This window comes from Oppia nitens, unplaced genomic scaffold (genome assembly GCF_028296485.1).
Source record: "Oppia nitens isolate AA-2021 unplaced genomic scaffold, nextdenovo-longstitch-racon4-pilon3 scaffold3_pilon_pilon_pilon, whole genome shotgun sequence".
Classification (NCBI taxonomy): domain Eukaryota; kingdom Metazoa; phylum Arthropoda; class Arachnida; order Sarcoptiformes; family Oppiidae; genus Oppia; species Oppia nitens.
The window spans coordinates 5,182,872-5,209,931 of NW_026533221.1; the positions used below are offsets into that span (position 1 = coordinate 5,182,872).

At 21.0% G+C, this 27,060-nt stretch overlaps 1 protein-coding gene across 1 annotated transcript; it reads left to right on the top strand.

The window, feature by feature from the left end:
• The first annotated feature begins 840 nt into the window (after positions 1 to 840).
• On the top strand, positions 841 to 23,468 carry LOC128957910 (pyrokinin-1 receptor-like). Its single transcript, XM_054303725.1, has 3 exons — positions 841 to 1,308; positions 2,880 to 3,195; positions 22,999 to 23,468. The coding sequence occupies exons 1-3, from the start codon at positions 841 to 843 to the stop codon at positions 23,466 to 23,468; spliced, it is 1,254 nt and encodes a 417-aa protein (XP_054159700.1).
• The last annotated feature ends 3,592 nt before the right edge of the window (positions 23,469 to 27,060 follow it).

Sequence of the window (27,060 nt, forward strand, 5' to 3'; positions counted from 1 at the left end):
AAAATACATAAAAATAATTTATATATATATATATATACAGTTATATTATTTTGATTAAGCTATATTTTGTAAATCTAACTTTTTACAACTACAGTATTTTTTAAAATTTTTAAATAAAATAATAAATTTTTCAAATTAATTATAAATGTCTTATAAATGTTTTAACTATTAATTTTGTGTTGTATTGCATCTATAAGTTTATTAAAGATATATATATGATTTGAAACATTAAAATTCAAAATTTGATACAATTTTGTTTTGATGACCACTGCAGTCGTGTCGCACTTCATTGTGTATGACATGAATGCTAACGACGACCTCCTGATGTCATCAAAATAATAGTCGGGATGAGAGTCTGAGAGTCAGTGCAATAGTCATATTGTTAAGACATGCGCTACAAGTCTAGGAACGGATAGTCAGAGCAAAATATTTGGTCGTCTATTCAATGATTAGTCTCTGAAAATGTGCCAAAAGTGGTCTCACAATCGCTATAGCATTAAAAACGGTTAACCAATTCATACTACTTATTAGTTAACAATTTTCTAATAAAGTTTTGAAAACTTGAGATATGTTAATAAAATCTTATTATAAAAATATCAATAGTTTAAAAACTCAGATTAAATTGAGTTAATTAAAGAATTGAAATTTTATTACGATATATACAGTATATTAATTAACTATAACTTCATAAGATTAAAATGTAATTTTATAATTAATTAAAAAAAAATAATTAATAAGTTAACCATTAAAATGAATGGGTCAATGAATTTGTTAATATTAAATCAAACATTTATGGAAAATGAAACTTTTGAAGAATCGATAGATTATGTCAAACAAGTCATGGGACCGGTTCGGGAGTCATTGTCGACAGTCATACCAATGACTGTGGTATATGTGTTGATACTATTGACAGGAGTGGTGGGCAATGTATGTACTTGTGTGGTGATTGCCAACAACAAGTATATGCACACCGCAACCAATTACTATTTGTTTAGTTTAGCCGTTTCTGATCTATTGCTTCTACTTCTGGGACTTCCGCAAGAATTGTATCTTTTGTGGCAAAAATATCCGTATATTTTTGGAGAAAGCGTTTGTATATTAAGAGGACTGACATCTGAGATCTCGACCAATGCCTCAATACTGACCATAACTGCATTCACTGTTGAAAGATATGTAGCGATATGTCATCCATTGAAAGCCCACACAATGTCTCAATTGCCGCGAGCTATCAAAACAATATTATTGATTTGGGCTTTCAGTGCAATTTGTGCCGTACCTATTGCTTATCAGATGGACATCATTTACAATGTAAGTTAAACTTATTACTTTATTAATTATAATTTATAAATATATTATTTACTAATTATATCAAACTATTTGGTGTCAAATATTTTTAATTGTATTTATTGTATGACATAATTAACAACTTATGCTATAAATTGACTAAATAAAGCTTATTTAAAATTATTTTATTAATTCTTAAAAATATATTAGATTTTATAATTTATTTATACAATTTGCCAATAGATAAGTTTAAGCAGACATATAATATTTGGCAAATATTATAATACAGATAAAATTACATATAAAAACAAATAATAATAAAATTTGAACATAAGTCTACACTAAATGTTTTGAAACTAATTTTCCAAATTTTTTCAAACAAGAAAAACTGTTTCAAAAATATGTTTATTTTAGTCAAACATTTATACAGTATATCATACAAATACTGAAGCAAAAATCTACCGAATGTTGGGAACGGGATTTAAAATTATTAATAACAACACAAATATATGTTGAGTGACACAAAAACTTTTAGATATTCATATATATTGTTAATTTTAAACTTAATAGTGATATATAGAGATACATAAATCTATAAATACATATAATTATTTACTCTAAAATTTCTAAATATTTGATGTCATAACATAGAAATATAATATTCTATTTTTAAGCAATTTACATGTTTTTTAATTATAATAATTAAAAACATTTTTAAAAATATACTGTTTTAGTATAATAACATTTCATTATTTAAGCAAAATATCTTATTTTAATATTTATACATTTGATAGTTATTTGGTACCAAATATGTCATATAAACGTAATTAAAATATAATACATTTTTAGAGGACAAACAAATCGTCATAAGTATAATAAATAGCCATGACTTTCAACTTAGTTTAATGTAATTTATAAAAACATATAATAACAGACATTATATAAAAACTTAATTTAAATATAAAAAATTTATGCAAAAGATTATAAAAAGATTATTTAGTTATAATCATTCAATTGTTTGCTTTCTGGAAAATATCCAAATTTACTTTAATTATATTTTAAACATTTTTTATTTAAATATTAATATAAATGATAATCATATTTTTTCATTTTATTAACTCTAATGTAAACACTGTTTCAGATATTTATTGTCTATAATAATAAATTTAAATGCAAAATAAAATATTCAATTTAAAAATCATGAATACTATTAAATACAGTAAATATTTTCACATTTACAATTTTAAATATCATTTTTTATTTTATAAAAAATTCTTTGTATTTTTTTAATCTTTTTGTAGTAAAGAATTTATCAAAAGTTATGAATTTATTGTAGTTTTGTAAGCAATGTATATATTTTAATAATTTTATCTAAAAATAGCTATTAATACAGATATTTGGCTTAAAGGCATAAATAATACCTACAGTATACTAATTTATCGATATTTTGAATGTATTTTTTACACTATATGCTTCAATACTGGCATTTGTTAACACAAAAATTTTAATAAATACCACTATATTTCAATAAACTGTAGGATTAAAAATAAAAAATACAAAAAAAAGTCATACATATACTGTACGTCATATTACAGGTGTCGCCAACGGGGGTTAGGTTGGAGGAGACGGCACAATGCGCTATAGAGAAGATGATATATCCGTATGTGTTTGAAATCGCAACACTCGTACTATTTGTTATCCCAATCAGTCTAATAACGGTTCTCTACGTCTTCATTGGTATTCAATTGAGAAGAAGTTCCCATCAGGTGAGCAGCGGATCCAAAGAGTTGTCATCGCCGGACACAACAACAACAACCAATTCTTCTGTATTTGACTACAATCGCCACAACTCGACAACGAGTGCACAGCAAAGACAGAATGCTTCGCGTCGGTCGGTCGTCAAGATGTTGGGTGAGTCCACACATCACTTGTTGTTTCCGTAGTTTTTTATTTCATTTATTTGTATTTTTTGCCGTCAAATATGTCACACCAAATGTAATTAAAATTTAATTAACTTTTTTGTGGTTTGTTTTACTTTATTTTTCTCAATTAAATTTAGAAATAATATTATTTGCAGTTAAGTCTAAAACTTAGTAAAATAGTTATTATTGTGTTTTTTGTTGTTGTTTTGACATTAAACAAAAAGTGGACTCAAAATCATTTTGTTTGTCTCTCTAAATCTGATTTCAATCTCACATTTGATCCCTGATTTTTTTAGCAATCCCTCCATTATATGTCAATTCTATGCTTAAATTTTGAACCACTATAAAGATGACAACTAAAAGCAATTGACAATTGAAAGTAAAAAGCATTTCTTCATTTCATTTATACATTATATCTCTATTTATACATTTGATACACACATTTCCAGATGACTGTCTTTAATGTATCTAAAATATTCTACACTGGTGAGATAAAAAAAATTGTAGCGCCCAGTCATTTATATTTAAAGCCATTTGCTTACTAATATAAAAGAAACTCTTTTATATCTATACTATAAAAACTGTTATATATTTTATTGTAACGCTTTTTTGTTATACATATCACAACATTTGAATTGGTTTTTCTTTTAAAAAAATATTTTTATTTTACAGTTGCAAACAAAATGGATTACATTTAATTCACTTCTAAAATAAGACACTTAAAGATTGAGTTTTTTGGTTTCTTATTTTAGTTGACGATCTTATATCTGATTACTATTTATAGATATTTTTGTTTTTTAAGTTTATAAGACAGTGTAAAACCTATCAGCATCATTAACTGTATGTCATTTGAGAGAAAATTTTGTGTTTTTTATAAATATTTTTTTTATAAATTTATATCTTGTTTTCGGCAAAAAATGTGTTTTGCATATAATGCACGCAAAACATGTTTGAAATCAATTTTTGGATATTTTAATGATATTTTCACTGATCAATAACACTGTACCTTAAAGTACAAACATGTGTAGTATTATACTACTAGTATATTGTTGAGTGATATCCTGTGAAAATATTTTTTAGTTTAAAAATATTTATAAATTTTAAAAACATTTGTTCATTAGTTTTTAATAGTTTTCTTAATCATCATATTATATTCATTATTCATATAATTATTATATTTATAACATTGTTAACTCTACTTTAATTTATTATTATATTTAGCAATTTATTGTTATATTTTAAATAAAATAAAAGACAAATTATGTTTGTATACATTAACAGACACTTTACTTTTTTAGTTATTACACATAAAATACATATAAAATATCACTTAGCAATATATATCATTATAGTTGATTGCATAACCATAGCATTGATTAGGTCTCAAATGTATTATTACCTCTTAAGCCCCCAATAGAGCTACAAATGAAACGGATCTCTAATAATAGGCTTAACTTCAAACTTATATAACATTACTGTATAAAAGTAATGTATAAACAAAAATACTAATTTTTATAATACTAATCTATCAAAAAACTTATTAGCAATCTTTAATATTTAGCTATGTTTTAATTATCAAATTGTTAACCATAAAATAATGTATAATTAGTTCATTGCGTGTTAAACATTTAATATTACATAACATATTAAATATAATTATTAAATGATTATTATATATTTTTAATTCTTACGATTATATAAATAGAAACATATTGTTTAAAAATATATTAACATTTAAAATAATTGTACCAAATATTGTATTGAATTTCTTTCATTTTAATTAAAATTGAGTTTTATGCCAACTGAGTAACTAACAAACAAATAAAGTTTTATGTTATTTACATAAAGTTTGAAATTGTGTCAAATAAAACAAAAATGGTTAATTTTATTTTATATTAAGGCTAGTGATGATAACAATTAATTGATAAATCAATGAAATATGATTGAAATTGTAGTAATGTTATAATCATTAAACAATATGTTTATAATTTTAATTTTCTATATAAATAACTATTTTGATGCTATCATATCATATATACTGTATACATGGACAATGGACTGTATATATAATATATACAGCTGTAAATTTATATACATATATACTGTATATATATATATAGTTAACTTAATGTTAAGTATAAATATAATAATTTGATGCTTAGATAGTTTAAATAAATGAGCCAGGAGAAATTGCTTGAATAAATAACTTGTTATACTAATAATAAATGACATAATAAGCAAGTTATGGGTACATCACTTAAATTAAAAATATTTTTTTATAGGTTTGCTTTTTATATTTAGAAAATTTTTAGTATTTATTTATAAAATATTATTTACAGTACAATGATTAAAAATAAAAGCTATAATTTTAAATTTATTATTTTTATATATTTTATTTTGAAAATTTTATATCGTTACAATCATAAAGATAATATTTATATAATTAATATATTTATTTATATTTTTATGTTCAATAAAATATATATACAATATATCTTTGTTTTTATTTTGTAAGCTTAATATTAACTCCAATTTGAAGCACAATATATTATTTCAATTGGCAGACAATGTTTAAAATCAATATTAGCGGATAATGCGAGCCTATGACTAAAAATACCTAAAATAGCATCACATAACTGATGAGTCTATTTTATGTAATATTTTTATACATCCATTGGCTTTGCTTTATGATTAAAAACAATATTATTGAAAATATAAGCAAAAAATATATAATTATATATGTTTTTTATATATTATAATAATTACAATTAAATTATATAAATTAGATCTTGAATTATCAAATAATAATAGTAAATGGTAGCTATTATATTATTTTGTAAGCTTTTATAAATAAAATTTATATTAATAAATATTTTTTATTTTTGTTGACTCATTGCGAAAACAGTAATTTATAAAATTTTGTTTTTATTTGTTATCTATCACTGGCTATCATTTAAGCGGAAATTCACATTATGTAAGATATTATAATTTTAAATGAAATGAATAATATAATTGTAAACATTTCCTTATTTTAAACATCAATGCAATGAAAAAGTGATAGAAATGATGACATATTAGATGCAAATGTGGTGTCAGTGTTCTCCTTGAAAGACTCTTTCCAACAATACTTGCTATATTTGATTGCATTGATTAGCATTAATATAACGTTAACATCGAGTTTATCATAATATTGTATATAAATAAATAAATAATATATTAAATATATATATATATATATATATATATATATATATATATATATAATATACAATATATACAGTACAGGATAGTACATTTACATTTTATTGTATACCATTATATGTTAGTAAAAATAGGGTCTACCAAGGGATATGTTTATGTTGAGTAAAATTTTTTAACATTTAAAAAAATATTCAATGGATAGATCTAAAACCTAAATACAGTATTAAATAAAATTGTGCAAATAATTTAGTTTATATGAAATTTTACAAAAATTATTTGAGAAATGTATAAAAACTAAAATTTAATATTAATATATAATATATGACGACCATATAAGTTAGTTAAACTGTTGGCCCCATGTAATCTCAATACCAAATATACAAATATTATTATTGAATTATGTTTTTTTTATTTTGATATGTTTTGATAAAAATTATAATATTCGATATATTTTATTAAATTGATTGATCATATTTTTGAATTATAAAATTTTTCTATATAATTAAAGTTAGGCTCTATTTTTATATAAGTTGTAAATATTTTTGATTATAACATATAAGATATTGATTTTTATTAACTCTACTTTAATGCCAAAATTTATATAGAAATAGATTATAAAATATGAACAAAATCTTTATAATAAACTTTAACTATTAATATTATATATATATATATATATATTTGAATTTTATAATACATAATATATTGCTTTATTATTAAAAAAAAACTAAACTATTGTATAATTTAAATAAATTAAAAATATATACAACTTTAATTTACATAATAAAAAATTTATTAAAAAGTTAGGTATTATATATAAATATATTTACCATTACAATAAAAGAGTGAAAGAAATGTGATATATTAGGATATGTGCGGCAAATGTTTAATAAAATAAAATTTGAATATCAATAAACTCACTGAAAAAGAAAATTTTTAATGTAATTTAATATTGTATAAAATAAAATTTTTATTTTATAATTTTGACATCTAATTAATTTTTTTATTTATAAATATTTTAGTAAACTATATTTTAATAAGTTTTTATTTACTAGATTTATTAGTATTGATATAAAATAAAGCAAATAATATTTAAAGTAATTTAAATATAAGAATTAGATAGATTAAATTTATTTAAATTTAATTAAAATGTTATTATTTTAGTTGATAATATTCAATATATAAAATTTTTAAACATTTTTTCAATAAACTTTTTTTGTATAAAATTTTTATGAATTATAACTATAATATCTACATAATAACTAGATAAATATTTTTCAATAAAACGATTATACTTATATTTTAAAATTAAATATTATAAATTTGATGTATTATGAAACAATTTTAAAGGATTAAATTTTCATTATAAACAAAATTTTGATAAAGTTTTGCAAACAATAGAGTTAAACAACAAAAAAGTTAGTAAATAGTATTGTATGAAATCTATGAATCCTATAGTTTATGAGTTTTACAGCATATTGTTTGGCAATTCTGTATATGAGTGGTAAGTCTTTATTGCAATAGTTAAGTATAGAAATTGATTTGAATGGACGGCAATCAAAAAATCAAAAGCTCTACTAATCTAATGATCAATAGTTGGCTTCTCATATCTTGAATGGGTAGGCATCGGTTGGGCAACGGTTAGTATTAATAGTAACTGGTCTATAGCTCTTAATTAAAGCACTGAGTGGTTCATGGAGTTTAACCCAGTGCTGGCATAACCAAGATGTAGTAATATTTAACAACAAAATGTCTATTCATTAATCTATAACATTTGCTAAATCTATTGTTGTGACCATTAAAATATAAGACAACATCATTTATTGAACACATTTTGGCCAAATGTATGATTATATTTAATCTTATTATTACATATAATATTTGTCCATGTTAATTTACTCAAATTAATGATACATTCTAGCTTATAATGGTCATAGACAATAATGGTTATAATTATAGTACAGTTTATATATTAATATAATATACATATACGTAAAAGAATTGTATAAAACTATATTTGATATTTAAATCAAACAAAATTTTTAAAAAGTTGAAAAGTTTATAAAAATTAATATAATTTTTTTTATTAACAACGAAGATTTTTTATTTTTTTTTGTTAAATTTATTGTGTACAATTTGCATAAATTTCCACGAAAATTATTTAGAAAAATTGTGGTCAATTTATAAAATTTTCACGATTTTCAATTTTTTAGTGATTTTAATGTAAAAAGAGGTGATTAAAATTATTTTAAAATAATGAATAATTGACATAAAATAAAAGTTACGAAATATTTGGACAGTTTTTTAGTGCATTTTATAAAAGTTTACAGTTTTAAAAAATGAAATTTCTTAAAAACGCATGTAAAACATTAGTTGAGTTTTACGGCATTTACTCATTTGACGCACCAATAGATTAAAAAACTAATTTTATTTTTATTAAAACATTTTATTTTAATATGAAATTGTATTACAATTTAGTTTATATGTTGCAGTCGTGAAGCACAGGTATATATAAGCATAAAAAGTAAGGTCAGTGCTGACCCTTATATGATATATCAACCATTTAACGGACGGATAAATTTTTCTTAATATTAATAAAAATATATATACCAAACACAATGGGCATCAATAATGTTTCTAATTATAAAATAATAAAAGTTAATAGAGATTTTAGGCAAAACTTGACCCATAAAATAGTCGGCAGTTATTTGAAAAGTAATAAACATATAGAAAGTGAATACTTTCTATAAATTTTAAAAATGCTAAATTTAAGTCTATTTGATAATTAAATTATTGCTATATTTTAGTGAAATATAGATATTTTAAAGTTATTTTCAAACATAAAGTGTTTATACTTTACACGCATAAACTGATATTTACAGTAATATAATCAATCATTAAAATATATATTGAAATATAATAAATTAAATTAATAAATATATATATATATATTTAGAATTAATCAATTTTATTTTGTGATATTAATAATAATAATAATAATTAGCTGTATAATTTATATGATAAATAATTTTATTATGCTACTAAATTAAAATAATAAATAATATGAACTAAAATAGATGTTAATTATGTTTTACAAATATTATTTAAATGTTTGTAAAAATACAGTAAATGTTTTCATATTAAGATATAAAGAAATATATATATACTGTATATTATGTGAAATGAATCTCTTATTTGTTTTCTCCATAAATAAGTTTTTATTTCATTGTTTAAAATTATAGGATTTAAAAGTAAACATTTAGAGCAAATAGTCGGAAATTATTTTATTTGAATATTTATTATTTTCGTAAAAACATGTGAATACTTAGTATTTTTAGAATAAGCCGTACTTTAAATATAATAAATATCTTAAGAAAAAATTCAAATAATAAAAATGAATAATATTTTACATCACATTTATTTTTATTTTATTATTTGGTTTATAAATTATATATTGTCTAATAAAATAAATTATCAGTGAATACAGATAATAAAAAATATATTTAAACTATTGAGTATAATATTTAGATTATATACAGTATTTGCTATTTTTAAATATATTATAGATATGATTAGGGTTAGATCAGATTCCCTCCCTCGTCTTATTTTCCATAAGTTCCTTATATTCCCTCTTCCCTGGGAATTCCCTGGGAAGACATTTCCTTGTGGTACCACCTATCGTACCATAACTCACATTACATAATGTTTAATTAAAAACACGTTTGTATAGTAAATGACTGCAAAATGTATTTAATGTTTTTACTAAATGTTTAATAATATTTGACTCATATTTTGATTGAGTTATTGCTAACATACTGGTCCCAATTGAAACACATAGTCATTGAGATTAGGTACTTTATAATGTATGACAAATTATATTTTCCCTTTCTAACGATCAAGGGAGGGAATATAATATATTTTCCATATTTTCCGGGAAAATTGGAGGGATTTTATTTGGGAACTTCCCTCCCTGGGAATCTCAATCTAACCCTAGATATGATAAATGAATAGAATAAATATAGAGTATATAATTAAATAATTTTTTTATTAAAAATAATTAAATGAAAGTTTCTTTATAAATATTTTATGGATTTTTTTCCTCATATAACTTATGAATAAAATATGTAAACTAAAATTAACAATTATAATATTATACATAAGTGGCCTAAATGACATGGCATAGTATGGCATCTGTATAACAATATATTAAATTGCATTTTGGTATTAAAAATAATTGAAATTAAATAATGTTAGCGAATGTGGTACACACTTGGGTTTGTTAGATGTGTGACATAGAGATCGGGAACAGTTGACTGAAGCAAAAAAAAGTATCTCAAATAACAGTTGATATACTTAACCATTAATAAAAGTGCCAGCATTTCACTTACATTTGTGTTTAATGAACACATTATTGTCAAATCCATTGGTTTTATTCATCCGACACATACACATCAAAAACTAACCTAATTATGAATCGGTTGACTAACTTATCTTATATCACTTGATTATATAATATAAATATTAAGTAAATTTATGTTTGTTATAATCATAATTTGTGAAATATTTCTAGTTTATATTGTTCATTAATTATTAAATAATTGATATTTATCACAATAAGCAATTTTTTGAATTTATGTTGATTATTCTATATTATAACATAAATATAAAATTATAATTTTAGTATATTCTAAATAATATTTTAATTTTGGTTACTATATTATATATATATATATATATATATATATATATATATATATATATATAAATAGTAACTTTGATTATTAAGCGTAACTTTTCTAGAAATGGTTTAATACAGGAATTTCTTAATTACTTAAACAGTTGTCGCCACTAAAGCACTCGACTTTTGTATTTAATATACTCTTATTTAATAAAATTCATACAATTTAAACATTGTTATCTTCAACAATGGAAATTACGCTAAATTAATTTAGATAACAAAATAACTATTTTTTCTTTTATTTTTTATATAAACCATAATATAAATATGTTTTTTTATTGTAGAGTTTCTTTATAATTTTTCTAAAATTAACCATTTACTAGTAAATATTTTTGCTATTGTATTATTTTATTATGCATTTATATTTTAAACTATTAAAAATAAAATTAATGCAATTAATAATTAAATTTTATTATTATATCTATATCTATAGTGTGTTAGTAGAAATATGATTTAATTAATTATTTATTTATTTAAAATTGCAGTTATATTGTGTTTTTCAAGTGATATCGAGAAAACAATTATATAATATAAATTAAAATATTTTAATCATTAAAAAATATAAATATATATATCTTTCTTGCTTTCTCACAAACACACATTACAAATACATACATAATCTCGAAATAATTGATTATTTAATTAATTTTTAAAAAATCATGCGATAATAATATGATGTTTACATTGATACTATAATTTAATATTTATATCAAAATTTTATGAGAGTTTTGTTAAAGTAAAATATATTTAAATTTATTACAGTCTATTATAGTGTAATTCTATTACAGTAAATGTATTGTATATAATAAAAAGCTATTATTTTTGCAAAAAAAATCAAATAATGTCAAAGTGTAAAATATTTTAGCATGCTCACTTTATTACTGTGGCTTTTATTATAAAAAACACATAACAGTGTAATACCAGTTATGTCGTTATATTAAATCAGTATTGAATACATGATCTCATACACACATATACACACATTAGCAATGTTTGTCAAATTATTATTATTAGTAGTAGTATTACATAGAATATACAGTTCTAGTCTTAGCCAATGACATAGTGTAGTGTTGAACCTCTTGACAATTGGCTCATCACTACCACATCAGTGGATCTTATTTAAGTAACATTCACATAGTGTCAGTCCATTATGATGTAGGCGCTGGACATGGCTTTAAATTATATAAATTAAATAGTAGTACAAGTCGTCTATCATTTATTACTAACATAGAAATGATATATTATTGGGTACACAATCAGTCAGTGATTGATTGACTGCACACCGGTATTAGGATTGACTTCCCGTATCATTTGATATCTTTGGATATTACATATACAATCAGGAAATTTTTGTTTCAACTATATTATAGCTATAGTTTTAGTATTGAATTATATTGATTTTATATTAAAGTCACTATATTTGTTGGTCACTACTACTCACAAATCTATAATATACAGTAAATGTTGGACTTGTTATACTAAATGTATAAAACATATATTGTAATATGATTTAAATTAATAGCTAACATAAGTAAATGTCATTTCATATAGTTTAAGTAATCTATTAAATTACCATTAATTTGTTTAATTTATAATATATTATTATTAAAATTATTTTTTAAACTAGCATATAGTAAAAAGTAAAAATAAATTTTTATGCAATTTATATAGTTTTTAATTTTTATTATATTTTAAACATGCTATCATTAATTTAAAGTAACTGACATTTAATATAATATAAAATATGGTTTCAATATAAAACTATTTTATTATATTTTAACATTTTTAATACACTATTTAGAATTTGACAAAACATCTCATTTCATATGATTTTTACGATTTTTACAAAATGACTATAAATTTATTAGAGTTTTCATGTCTTTATAAATTAATTTACTATTTTTTAGAAATATATTATTATTATTAAGTCATAAAAAATGTTCTTGATAATTTATTTTATAATATTATTAACTTAATATTTCAATAATAACAGTAATAATAAATAATATTCAAATGTACTGAATACAAAAATATAGCAATTTTTATAAATAAGATTATTTTTTTATCATTATCATTATAATACTGTACTGTATGACTGTATCACATAACACTGTGTTAACTATATATTGATAAAAAAAATAATTTATAAAATAATTGAACATTTTTTGAACATTTCTAAAAGATATTTCTGTCTAAGGTTTTGCTATTCAGTACTAAATTTGTATCTTATTATTAGACTATAATTTATCCATCTTTATTTATCACAATTAATTAAAAACAATTAAATTATAAGTAAAATTTTATAACAACAGAAATAATTATATTAATTTTATATATAAGGATATTATTTGTTTAATAGTGTGTTGTAAATTATGTATCAATAATACTGTATTGCATTATGTGGTTCCCATAGCATAGTAATAAAGTAAAATTTATTATTGAAATTTATTATAAATTTCCATATAACCATCTCTATAAATAAATTATTATGTAAAACTTAATTTAAAAACAATAATAGATATATAAAATTACATTTTATTTTTATACATAAAACATATAAAAGTTATTTAATGATTAGCAAAGAAACTCTAAAAAAACAACAAAGATTGAAATTATTTGAGTTTAAATTAAATACATGTTTTATTAATATAATATTAAGAATTGTATTAATATAATGCAATATTGATTTAAATTAATAATTTTTCTAACATTTCGTAGATTTTATATAATAATATTATAATTACAATAATAACAAATGAAATATCTTTTTAAAAAATTATATTAATATTCTAAAACTTATTTTTTTAAGTATAAATAGAGTGATATAGAGAATACTTTGAAAATGTGATTAAAAATTGTATTATATTTGAATAAAATTTTCAAAATGTGTTTTTGAATTTTTATTTGGTTTATTAACTTAAATATTATAAACAAAATAGATTAATATATTAATGAAGTTATTTTAATGATTTTTAAAATTAATTTTTATTATTTATGTCTACATCTTTTTGATTTACAATTAATAAAAATTAAAATGTAGATATAGAAAGTTTGTTATTTATTAAGAAAATGTACATAAAATTTAATTAAAAATAAATTAATTAAATTATTTATTAATATAAGATATTAGTATTTTTAGATAATTAAATTAAGATTATATATAATGTTTAACAATGTAATGTATGCCAGAATAAAGTTAAATATTATACTGTATAATAAAAACAGTTTTTTTATTTACTTCCAGATAAAAATAAAGTGTAATTTTTTATGTTTTAGTTATAACAAAAATAAAAATATAACTTAACTATAATTTTATTAATCAAGATGTTTAGTTTTGTTATCTATTTTTATCATATATATAACAATTATATTTATCATAATACTAAATAAAATTTGATATGCAAAAGCATAAATTATTATTTTTCAAATATATAATATATTTTTGTAAAATATTTTTATTTATTTGAACATTAGATAAAAAATATATACATGTTGAGCATGTTGATTTTGTCAATATATTAATATATTGATTGAAATTATTATATTAAATATTTTATGAAATGCTTAGAAAAAAATAAACAGCAGTTTGTGCTGACAATGACATTGATATGATTCATATCACATGAAACAATGATATCCTATAACTATATTTATATTTGCGATACAAATATCAATGATATACGTATATATACTTTATTGTTATATATGTTATACAGTATATATATATATGAAAAATTGGTCAAATATAATTTGAGCTCAAATATATGATGCAGATATAAAGCAACAATAAATCACTTGACAATTGAATTTATAAGCTATTTGTAAAACAAAAATAAATTGTAATTTCATTTTAGACAAGTGCTCCACAAAATCAATTTGTATCCAAAAATATAGACTAAATTTGGGTAACTTGTATGATATCATTGATATGTAAAGACATCATATTATCCGACAAAATATTTGAATCATTGAATTTGTTGTTGTTATTTATAAGGTTGAAAACATTGGTTTATAGCCAAACAAGTGATGACAATTTTGGGCCATAAATTCAATTTATAGTATATATGATATATACAGTAAATAACTCGATGTTTGCATTTCTTACACAATCACAACATCACTATTTCTATTGTTATGAATAAGATTGTAAAATCAATACAGTATTTACTGTAAGTATTAATACTAAAGACTTCCTACTTGTTTGACATTGAAATAGCACCGGTCTATCAAATGAAGCATAGATTTAAGCAATCGATACATTGCTTACAAATGGTTGATAACATACACCCAAATGATGTCTCAAATACATCGACGTTAATACCGATTCTGTCGATTACATACCAATTAATGAAAAAGTTAAAACCCTTTTGGGATTATGTACTTTGAGATCACATTTTAATATACATTAGATAAACGTTAGTAAAATAACATTTAAAATAATTGATTAGTTCAGCAAAATTATTTAAATTTTAAAACTAATTAAAAAATTTCAATAAAACAACTATGTTTATAATAAACAACTACAGTATTATATATTACAGAATTGTATCAATTGTTTCAATACATTATATAACGTATATATTAGAGTTTAAATATTGATAAACTATTTATATTTATCTCTCTATTATTTTTAGTCAGCGATTAAATATAGAGATTGTTTGCCTTGTAATGTGTGTTATGTTATATGGTTTATGGTATTTGTGTCAATAATATCAATGTATTTATGGTGTGTTAAAGTCGTTCACAGAATAAATATATATTTCGATTACTGTATTAAATAAAAGAATATTCTTTTCTAACAAAAGACAACACAATGTAGTGGTTATGGGTTTGAGACAATTGAAGACATTATATCCATTTTATGCTTACAATCGCTATACAAGTGTTTGCTAAACCAATACACGGCTGATATCGAAGTTATTATCTCTTATATATTATTATACAATATGTTATCATCATTTGCTATCTATTAAGAGTTAATACCATATTGTTTCTTATGATAAATGGCTTGAGTCTAGATTAATATGTAATATAACTATATATACAGTATAATTGTTAGATGATTTAATATCTTATTTGTATAATAACTAATAATAAGTTAGTCATCAAATAATAGTCTTTTATTACTCTTTAAGAGCTGACAATGTTTTGCAATCTATAGTATAATACGACTCATCAATTGATTGACTTATTTATTAATATTAGATACATACAAAACAGTTAATGCTATATTAAGATAAACATAAATATTAAAATTACGTCTATATTTTATTACTTATTTATTTAAATATAAGCAAAATTTATAAATAATTAGTAAACAATAATAAATAAAAAAATATTATTTTATATTTAACAGTATTTACTATACATATTAAAAGTTTTTAAATAATAACCAGTTGAGAATGCTAGAAAGCATTTCCACACGAATTCCTAATCATAATTAAAAATTAAATTCAGTATGATAAAATAAAATCAACTATAGTTATGTAGGGTATCAAAAGATTTAGTATGACAAAATAAACAACTATAGTCATGTGGGGTATCAAATGATTCAGTATTACAAAATAAACTACTATTTTCCTAAAAAATAAACTTAAAAACGAAAAAAATAAAAAATCAATATTCAATAAAATTCAAAAAAAAACAAAAAAAAAATTCTAAATTTTTTAAATTAATTTTTGGACACCATTGGAAACCGACAGACCGACAGACCGACAGACCGACAGACCGACAGACCGACAGACCGACAGACCGACAGACCGACAGACCGACAGACCGACAGACCGACAGACCGACAGACTGACAGACCGACAGACCGACAGACCGACAGACCGACAGACTGACAGACCGACAGACCGACAGACCGATAGACTGACAGACCGACAGACCGACAGACTGACAGACCGACAGACCGACAGACCGACAGACTTATAGAATGCATATACGTATTCCTTTCAGGAATTCGAGATAAGTCATTAAATTTGAAGTAATGAGATCATTTTCAGCGTCATCGATTGTTATGACTTCAATGTTGTCTTCAATGGTTACCACCATGATTTCGTTAACCCAAGCGAAGTCAATATCGTCTTCAAATATAAATGGATTGTTTTGAAGTGAAATATTGTTGACCTCGTCAGTGGCAATCTCTTGAGATTCGACTCTGATGTTATCTTCATTTGGTGCAAACAGAAAATCGTCATCGTTTTATGCAAACATTGGTTCCTCTTGTTCAGAACAATATGTAGGATGCGGATAGTACATGTTGTGGTCAATTGGTGCCTAAAGATTATACAATCATTCTCAAAGACGTATTGTTGGTGGACTGGATGTTCGTCATCCAATATCTCTATCTGTTGTCACTCTTCATTTTAGTCCAAAATTTCTAGTTCCACCCAAAGTTTACACAATACAAACAAGTTTAATGAAGCCTTTAAGACGCTCCATTCTTAAACATTGTACAAACTTCTCTGTCAAATGTGATGCTCACATGTTTCACACAAAAGTTCGGACATCAGCAGCACCGTTACGACATAGCATACTTTGCATTCGTCAATTAATGCCATCTGTTGATAAATTCAAAAATTAATAAATAATTTATAAATTAGTCATAACAACTTACTCTTACTGTTGTAGATGATGCTTAGCCAACCAAGCCAGACTTTTGAATGATGGTCACTGCAGAAATAGCAGTCTTCCTACTGAGCAGTCGCACAACACGTCAAACCAAACTACATGTAAATTTCGACACATTATGCATCAGAGGTCAAACCAAAATACAATTAAATTTCGACACGTATTTTGCATCAGAGGTCAAAGCAAACTACAAGTAAAGTTCGACACATATTATGCATAAAAGTTCATGGAAAACTACAAAAAAAGTATGACACTTACTGTGAATTCAGAGTTCATGGAAAATTACTATAAACGTACTACACTTACGTCAGAGTTTATGGAAAAGTACTACCAAGATATTTTTAATTTTTCACATAATTCTATACTATTTTGTTCATTTCAAACAAGTATATATTTAACATTAGTATTTAAGTATTAAAAATTTAATAAAAATTTAAATGCACAAACTTACATTATAACGATTATTTAAAACAAATCTAAACTTTAAAATTAAAATAAATTAAATTTAAATGCAGATCCCTTACATTATTAGGATTATTAACACAAATCTAAACTTAAAAATTAAAATAAAAATTAAAATAAATTAAAAAAAAATATTTTATAAAAAAATTTTGACACTATTTTCTTTATATTATTGATAAAATAAACTTTAAAAAAAATTTAAAAAAAAACAAAAAAAAATTTTATTAATTATTGGACTCCATTTTGTTTTTTTTGCTTAAAAATAAACTTAAAAAATAAAAAAAATAAAATAAAAATAAAAAAAACAAAAAAATTCGTAGCTGAGGCTGGATTCGAACCTATGTCCTCGTGGGACAGACAGACCGACAGACCGACTTATAGAATGCATATACGGATTCCTTTCAGGAATTCGTGAAAAGCATGAATATATCAAAAACTATTAACTCAAAAAATAACAACTTTTAACAATTTAACAAAAAAAAACTTTATTAAAGAAAGGGTTTATTGATTTTCTCTTAAAACTAAGTTTGCATTCAAATACTATATCGATAAGTCAGCTGTTTATCAAAAACATTTACAAAATAAATTTATATAACTATAAAACTATTTCATGTTTACTTTGGGATATATAATACACTTTCTTATTGTAATTATTATAAAATGATTATTTTAAATAAGTTTCTATTTTTAAATAAAATACAATTTTATTTCATATATACACTAAGATAAAGTACAGTATTTTATAAATTGATTTAATGCTTAAATTGATATATGTTTAACTCCAAGAAATTTTTAACTTAATTTACATGCAAACGTATCTAATATTTAATAATTAGATATTAACTAACTTGATTGAGATAAGTTTTAAATGAAAAAAATTTATTAAAAAAATATTGTTTAGCAATTATGATGTAATTAATTTTTTTAATAAATATTTTTAAGTAATTTTTAACTTATGATAATTTATGACATTCATGATAAAAAAAATTTAATTTCTTTATTAAGTAAAACATTTGTTCATTTAATAATCAATAGTTTTATGAAAATAAAGTTTTGCAATAAAACTCATTTTCAAAATTCCTTGAAATGGTTTTTTCAGATGATATTATTTTTAGTCAAAAAATCTATTTATTGCCACAAAAATCGTTTTTGACTCAATTTTTATTTTTAAGTTTATTTCGTTTGTAGTAATCATACATAACATTATAATATACCGTAAATCAAAAGTAAAATTTGTATACACATTTCAATTGCTAGTGTTATAAATAAGGTATTATTCGCACAAATTTTATGACAAAATATTACAATACTTTTATCAAAGAATTCAAAAGCCATTTGTAATCTGATTAATGGTTAGACCACTGAATCTGAGATTAGTTCAGTTATATATATAAATGTGAATTTTTGTGAACCTATGCTATATATGTGTATCAAATAAATAAATTTGCAGTTTTGTCGTTTGATATTTGATTGTATTTGACTTTTACACTTAAACTCGCGATAAAGTTTCGTTATTAAAATCACAAAATTTTTAAAGTAATACATAAAATAGTTTTTTAATTTTATGTGCGTTTAGTTTTGTTAATATTATTAGTGAAATTCTAGCTCATAATTATATTATTTTTTATACCTTATACACAAAAAAAACAAATTACAAAGCTTAAATTTTAGATACAAAAAATAATGAGGGGGTAAACAAAAAAGTTCTATTAGTATAGTAAAAAATATATAATACTTTTAAAATAAATCTAAATAAGTACAACAACATTGAAGCAAATTTACACGCTTTTAAAAAATTGATTTTATTTAAAAAATAATTTTGAGGATATAAATTTATTACATTATCTCTGTATTTTATTACAATACTCTAATAAAATTCTAGATATATTATACATTATAGGCTTAAATAAATTTTTATATTTATTATATGTATTTAATTTTTTAGGAATTTAGCAAAATTATTAAAAATCTGTTTTATTAACTTTAGGATATTTTAAATATTTGTTTGTAGTAATATATTATGAAACTTATAGATTATTATATTTAAAATTTAAGTGACGGTTTCAGCATTATTATAATATATGAAAATACACATTTAAAACATAATCATTAGTTTTTATATTTTAATTATTAATAGATAGTTAAATGTGTATAATTATTATAATGGTTTTGTAAATAATTTACAATATAATAATTTTTCATTATCAGATGAATTTTAATGCAAAACGTGAAAAATATATAATATTTGTATAACAAATGAAAATGTGATATTATTTTTAATTCAATTATAATATATAAATATTATTAAAATATTGCTTGATTTAATTAATACATATTTTTATGCATTTCCATATTATTAATATACACTACATAATGTGTATATAACAAACTTTTTGGTTTTTTAATAAACTAGTAATAATTTTGTTTACATATTATTATGTTATATTTAGCACAATTCTATAAATTAATTTTACAAAATTGTTTATATTTAATATAATTCAATAGTAATTTATTTCATAAATTTAAGCAATTTCCGAAAATTTTATAGCTATGTTATAAAATATATATTTTTAATAATGTCAGGTGTGTTATGAAATGACATTTTGTTTTTCTTTTAAATCTTGTTATTAAATATACTTGAAATATACAACAAATATATGTCAAACATATCTTTAGGTCAGAAATATTTTTATTATATTTTTGTAGAATATTGAAAATGACAGAAAAACCTATACATTTGAAGTTTTTATAAGAAAAATCTTTAATTTTGTCAAATGATAACATTTTGAGAAACGAGAAACCAATTTGATAAACTGTTGCACTTTTGCAATGTATTTAATTATTTAAACCAATTAGATATTTAATGATGTATTTTTTACTTATTTGTATTTATATCCAATAGTTAGGATATGTTTGAGATAAAACAATTTTTCACTATTTATTTTCTTAAATCTATTTCAATTTATCTTTATATGAGCCATTTTTTATTATAAAGATTTCTTTAGTATTAAATAAATTGTTTTTTCAATAAAACAAAGATAAAATAATTTCAAAAATCTAATAAAAATAAATAATTGATTTTTTAGTTTTTTAATTTTTATAAATATACTAAATATGAATAATAATAATACTGGTAATATAGTCATTGTTCTTTTATAAATGCATGTAATTTGGACTAAAATTAATGTTTTATTATTAAATATATATTGATAGTCAAAGTTATATTCATTTAGATGTCAGTATATTACTATATTATTTATTTCAAAGTTATGTATAAAAGTTTGTATTTAGTTTATAATGATATTATAAACAATTTAATATAAAAAATAGATTTAAAAAACTTTTCCTTAATTGTTATTAATTATTTTCTAACGATATTGTTATCTATTGATATTTGTTTAAAAATTATTTTAGAAAATAAAAGGAGCATGATCGTTTTTAATTAACTTTTTATTGGAAACGTTTAGACTGTATTGTATACAAAGTTCTTATCTAAACTAATAACTAATTAATATACGACTGTTAATCATTTGTCTACTATTGCTATATAAATATAAGTAAAATTATTTACTTGTCATTTGATATTTCAGATTTGTATAAAAAAATTTATAAAATATATTATATCTAAGTATATTATCTTTATTTACACTTCAAAATAATATTTTCAAATATACTATTATATAAGTTAATTAAAAAATATATTAGAAAACAATTATAATAAGATTATTATAATTAAAAAGTTACGATAATAAATTATGATATAATAAACACAAATAATAAACTCATTAATCATTAAATAAAGAAAATGAAAAATAAATAAATATTATTTTACTATTTTTAAACAATTTACAGATTTACCATTTAGGTTAAAAATGACTTTAATTTCAACAACAAAAAAAATGATAAATGAATTTTTATTTTATTGAAAGAGTAATTTCCATTATATTAACGTATATTTTAAAAACTAAACTTTGATGAAAAATGAAATTTGATTTCACTATTAAAATACAATAATAACAATAATCAAAATTTATATTACTTTTAGAAAAATGGATGAAAATTAAAAAAAGTAAATATTTTTTATTGAAAGTTAGATCATTTATAAATAAATAATAAAAATATTATATTTTTGTATTATTATTATTATTATACTGTATATTAAAGGTTTTAATGTTTTCATTGAATCAAAATATTTATTATACAGTATATGTCCCGTGAGATTGATTGGTAATGAGAAACAATATTTGGGCCCAAAATTATTGTAAACATTTCTATTGATAGCACTTTATTTCATACAATATCAATAACTTTATATAAATACTCTATAATATTGATAAACATAGTTATTTTATTTATTATTTTTTTGCAAATAAAATTATTAATTATTGAATATTATCTTATTTATTATTTATTTTGAGTATAGGCTTTAAATGTTAATTATTTTTATGTAATGTTTGATCAATACTAGTCTAATGCTAATCAAATAACTTTTGATTTGGTTTATTATTAGACACTTATAATAATAATGGTGTGTACAGTATGTAAACATATGACAAAATAGAGATTCAATTAATATATAAATATTTGCTTTCATATAACTGATTGACATTAAGAAAATTATATAACAATTCAATTATTATTCAAATATATTAGTATATCTTTTGTTTTTATTTACTAATGTTTTTCTTTTTTTATCTTTTCTTTATATAAATGATGAAAACTGGTGTCTGTCTGTCTGTCTGTCTGTCTGTCCTTCAGTGGCAGTCGTTATTTCTTTCTTTTTCTGTTACTCTCCATTTCACGCCCAAAGAGTTTTGGCCACAATATTGATGAGGAATAGTATGTTAACACCATTTCTGATGAACGTCTTCTCAATATTGACACACATATCTGGTGTCACATATTATTTGAGTTCAACCATAAACCCGATCCTCTATCAGGTTATGTCTCGTAAGTTTCGGATCGCATTGAAGGACACGTTTGGTCGGTGTATGCCCTGTATGTCAGGGGACAGACTGCTTGAAATGAGTTACTCGACTATTATAGCCGGAACACCCAATTGCTCGAAACTGTACTATCGGTCACAAAAGGCACACATGAATGGCACGACAAGAAAGTCGAGACACACCAGCTTTTATGACAGTCCTGTCAATAGTCTCAACAAAATTCCGCGAAGAAGTGACTCCCTGTCCCCTAACGACTCAATCACTACTAAAAGATATTTTTAATCATTTCTTTATATTTATATATTTATTACATTATTTCGTTTATATTAATTATAATGTGTGTTAATTTAACAATAAATTATACATACCAATTAACCAAGTACAATTTATCAATGTTTCAAAATACACCGTTTTTAACAACTCTAACATAATGTTAGATATTATATTTGAATTTTCTAAAATGTATTTAATATATTTAATACAAATATTTATATATTTGTATATTAAATAAATATTAATATAATATAATATATTTATTATACAATAAATTAAATCTGTAATGTGTGGTTGATGATTTTATTTATTTATATTGTAATTATTTGTGTAAAGTATAATTGTATTTAAAATATTAATAAATGTTTACTTCTTTATGTATAAAATATAATATGATATTAGTCTAGTTTTTTTTGTCAAATTAAATTTAAATAAAATTGAAAGTTTGCATAAAGTATTGTAAAATGTAATTATTTAATATTTTCATCAAATAAACACAACATATTGTATACTAACACAAAAATATATAACTGTTATTAATAATAACTGAAATATTAATATTGTTTTTATTGTTGTTTATATATATTATACTAATAAAAATACAAAATTTCATAGACATTATAATACAATAGTTATTTTCAGATTAAGTAAAAATATAAAACATAATTATATAATATAATATTTTAAATAAATTGATGAATATTATAATTAAGTTAAAAAATTATAAATTAAATATTGTTTAATATTATTGTAATCATTTTTAAAAACCATTTGAGTATATATTAATATTATATATTTATTTGTTTGTATTCTACAATATAGTGAGAAATATAAAATTTCTAAAAATAATATATTGCATAAAAAATTTTATATAAATATAATATATCATTTGATTTTAGAGTAATATCAAAATATAAAATTGTGACTATATTTTAATATTAATTAAATAAACTTTTCTTTATCTAATTTTTATAAACATTTGATTTGGTATATTTAATATATATCAGGGTTAAGCAAGATTTTAGGGGTATCTATGGGGGAGTCTTTAAAAAATCTTGGGGTATATGTTGGGTGTAGACTTTTATTGCATTCTTACGGCAATGTTATAAAAAAAAAATTCAAAATTAAGGGGGTTAAGAAAATTCCCTAAAAATATCTTAAATTCTCATATAGATTGTAGGAAAATAGGTAAATATTCCCAATAAATTATATCATTTTTCAAAATATTTTTTTTTAATTAGTAAAAAATAAAATAATTGTATTTAACAGTTAAAAATAATTAATAAAAACATTAAATATACTATGAGTTATTTTTAATATTTTAATTTTTTTTTTAAATAATAGGTAATGTTTATATGTTTATATATACACTTAATATATTAAGATAACACTTAATAAAATATTATAAATTAAAATTATAATTTTGGTGCAGAAATTTTAGGTGTCATTTCTCCTCGATTTTTGGTCACAATTTTTTCAATTTGGTCAAAAAGTCTGAGTGGGGGACAAATCTAAAAATATCGATTTTAATGGGACATTTGACTTGACCCTTACACCCTTACTTATTCCTGATATATATATATATAAATTTATATATAAATTTATATATAATTAATATTTTTTGTATTTATATAATAAATATTCAAATATATTTGAAATTATTTATAAGGTTTGAAACATACTATTGTACTCAACATAAAAATTGCTTTAAATCAAGTCTTTGATTCAAATCATACCAATAATTAGTTTCGGTTAATTCATTTATTCATTTTATTTTATTTTATTTTATTTACTTAACTATATATACAGTATAAATACTTAATAAAATTAAAGAAAATCAATAAATCAAAGATATTATTAATTTTATTGTCATTTTAAATAAATTTAAAGAAATTAGTTACAAAATTTACATACATTTAAATTTCTATTAATATAAATATTCAATAATATTGTAAACTTTTGTTGTAATTAAAGAAACTTTAATGAATTTAATTTTTATTATATTATAATTTCTATAAATTATGTATTTCTACTATATTTGTATTTCTAAAAATTTAATAATACTTATTAATAAATTGAAATTTTTATAAAGTATTAATTAATATTTAATAATTAATTTATAATATTTAGTAAAATCATTGCTATTATTATTACATGTTATCAAAGAATTACATTTGAAAATATAAGTTAATAAGAGGTCATAGACTTCATAGACATTTCATATATGATATGTTTAAGTGTTGTTTAGATTTAGAGGAAATTTAATGTCCATTTGATTATTACTTTTAATGTTTTCTTTCAGTCAAAGTCAATGAGAGGTCTTTCCAGTGGAGAGAAGCCATTCATTTGGATTCAACACAAATCATTGCAAACGACTGTTGAATACCAAATAATTTAATACAACAACACATTGGAGTCAATGAATAGACAAGAATGAGGTCTCGGAAGTCAAACATTTTGGTATTAATTTATTTAGAGATAAAAACAAGTGAAACACTCATCAGTGATAAGTTGATCGTTAAATAGACTGCAGAGAGATATTACTACTAACTAAATAAAAGCCAATTTTAATAATATATTAAATGTGAACATTCAGTGCTAAAGTACTGTACGGTATATACAGTATTGCATATTATTATACATTGTTATAATTTATGCCATACAGTATAGTACAGTACAGTATATCAAAACAAAAATAAAATACTAACGATATTAACTTTTTCATTATATAATTAAAAAAAATCATTTTAATTAAATAATTTATTTAGTTATTTATATAAATTCATATTAATCTGATATACAGTTTTTGGTACCGCTTGACATTTGTAACATTACTAACATTATGTTAATACAATTGATATATTATTTATTAACTTAAAGTATTAATTATTTGTCAATAACTATGACATTGATGTGTAAAAAATATAAAATGATATTTAATATTATATCAATGTTATCTATATTATATTTACTACTTAGCTATTGGCAATATATTATATTATATAAATATTACAATCTAATTAATACATATATTTCTACATTTAAGTGTATTTAACTTAACATACTGTATGATAAAAATTAAATGTCAAATACAGTAATAATTGTTAAAAAGTAAAATAAAACGAGTTTTAAAAATAATACAATTTTTTATAAAAGTGGTTTAATGTTTGAAAAATGTGTGTAAATTTATATAATAACAAATTATATATATTAGTATATATAAACATAAATATTATTTTGTTGTATAAAACTTCTGAAAAATAGTCTCTTTTGACAGTTTTGTTGGCACCAAATGTCTACTCAATTCAATCATATAATCAATGAATGAAAATATTATTTTAATTCATTACAATTCTTTTGATATCTTGTATTACATAAAAAACATGTTTTTTGCTTTTTATATGATTTGTTTGTAATAAATTTGAAGCAAACATTGATTTCCTATTTAATTTACACATTACACACAAACACAAGTGCGACCAAAAAATCTCAGAGTTATTTAATTTGATTCATACAGTTGTTTGAGACTTAAGGACTGTTTTGTGAGGAAATTAATTTCTCGATGCAATTGATTTATTTCATTGTTTTTTCACTTCAAATA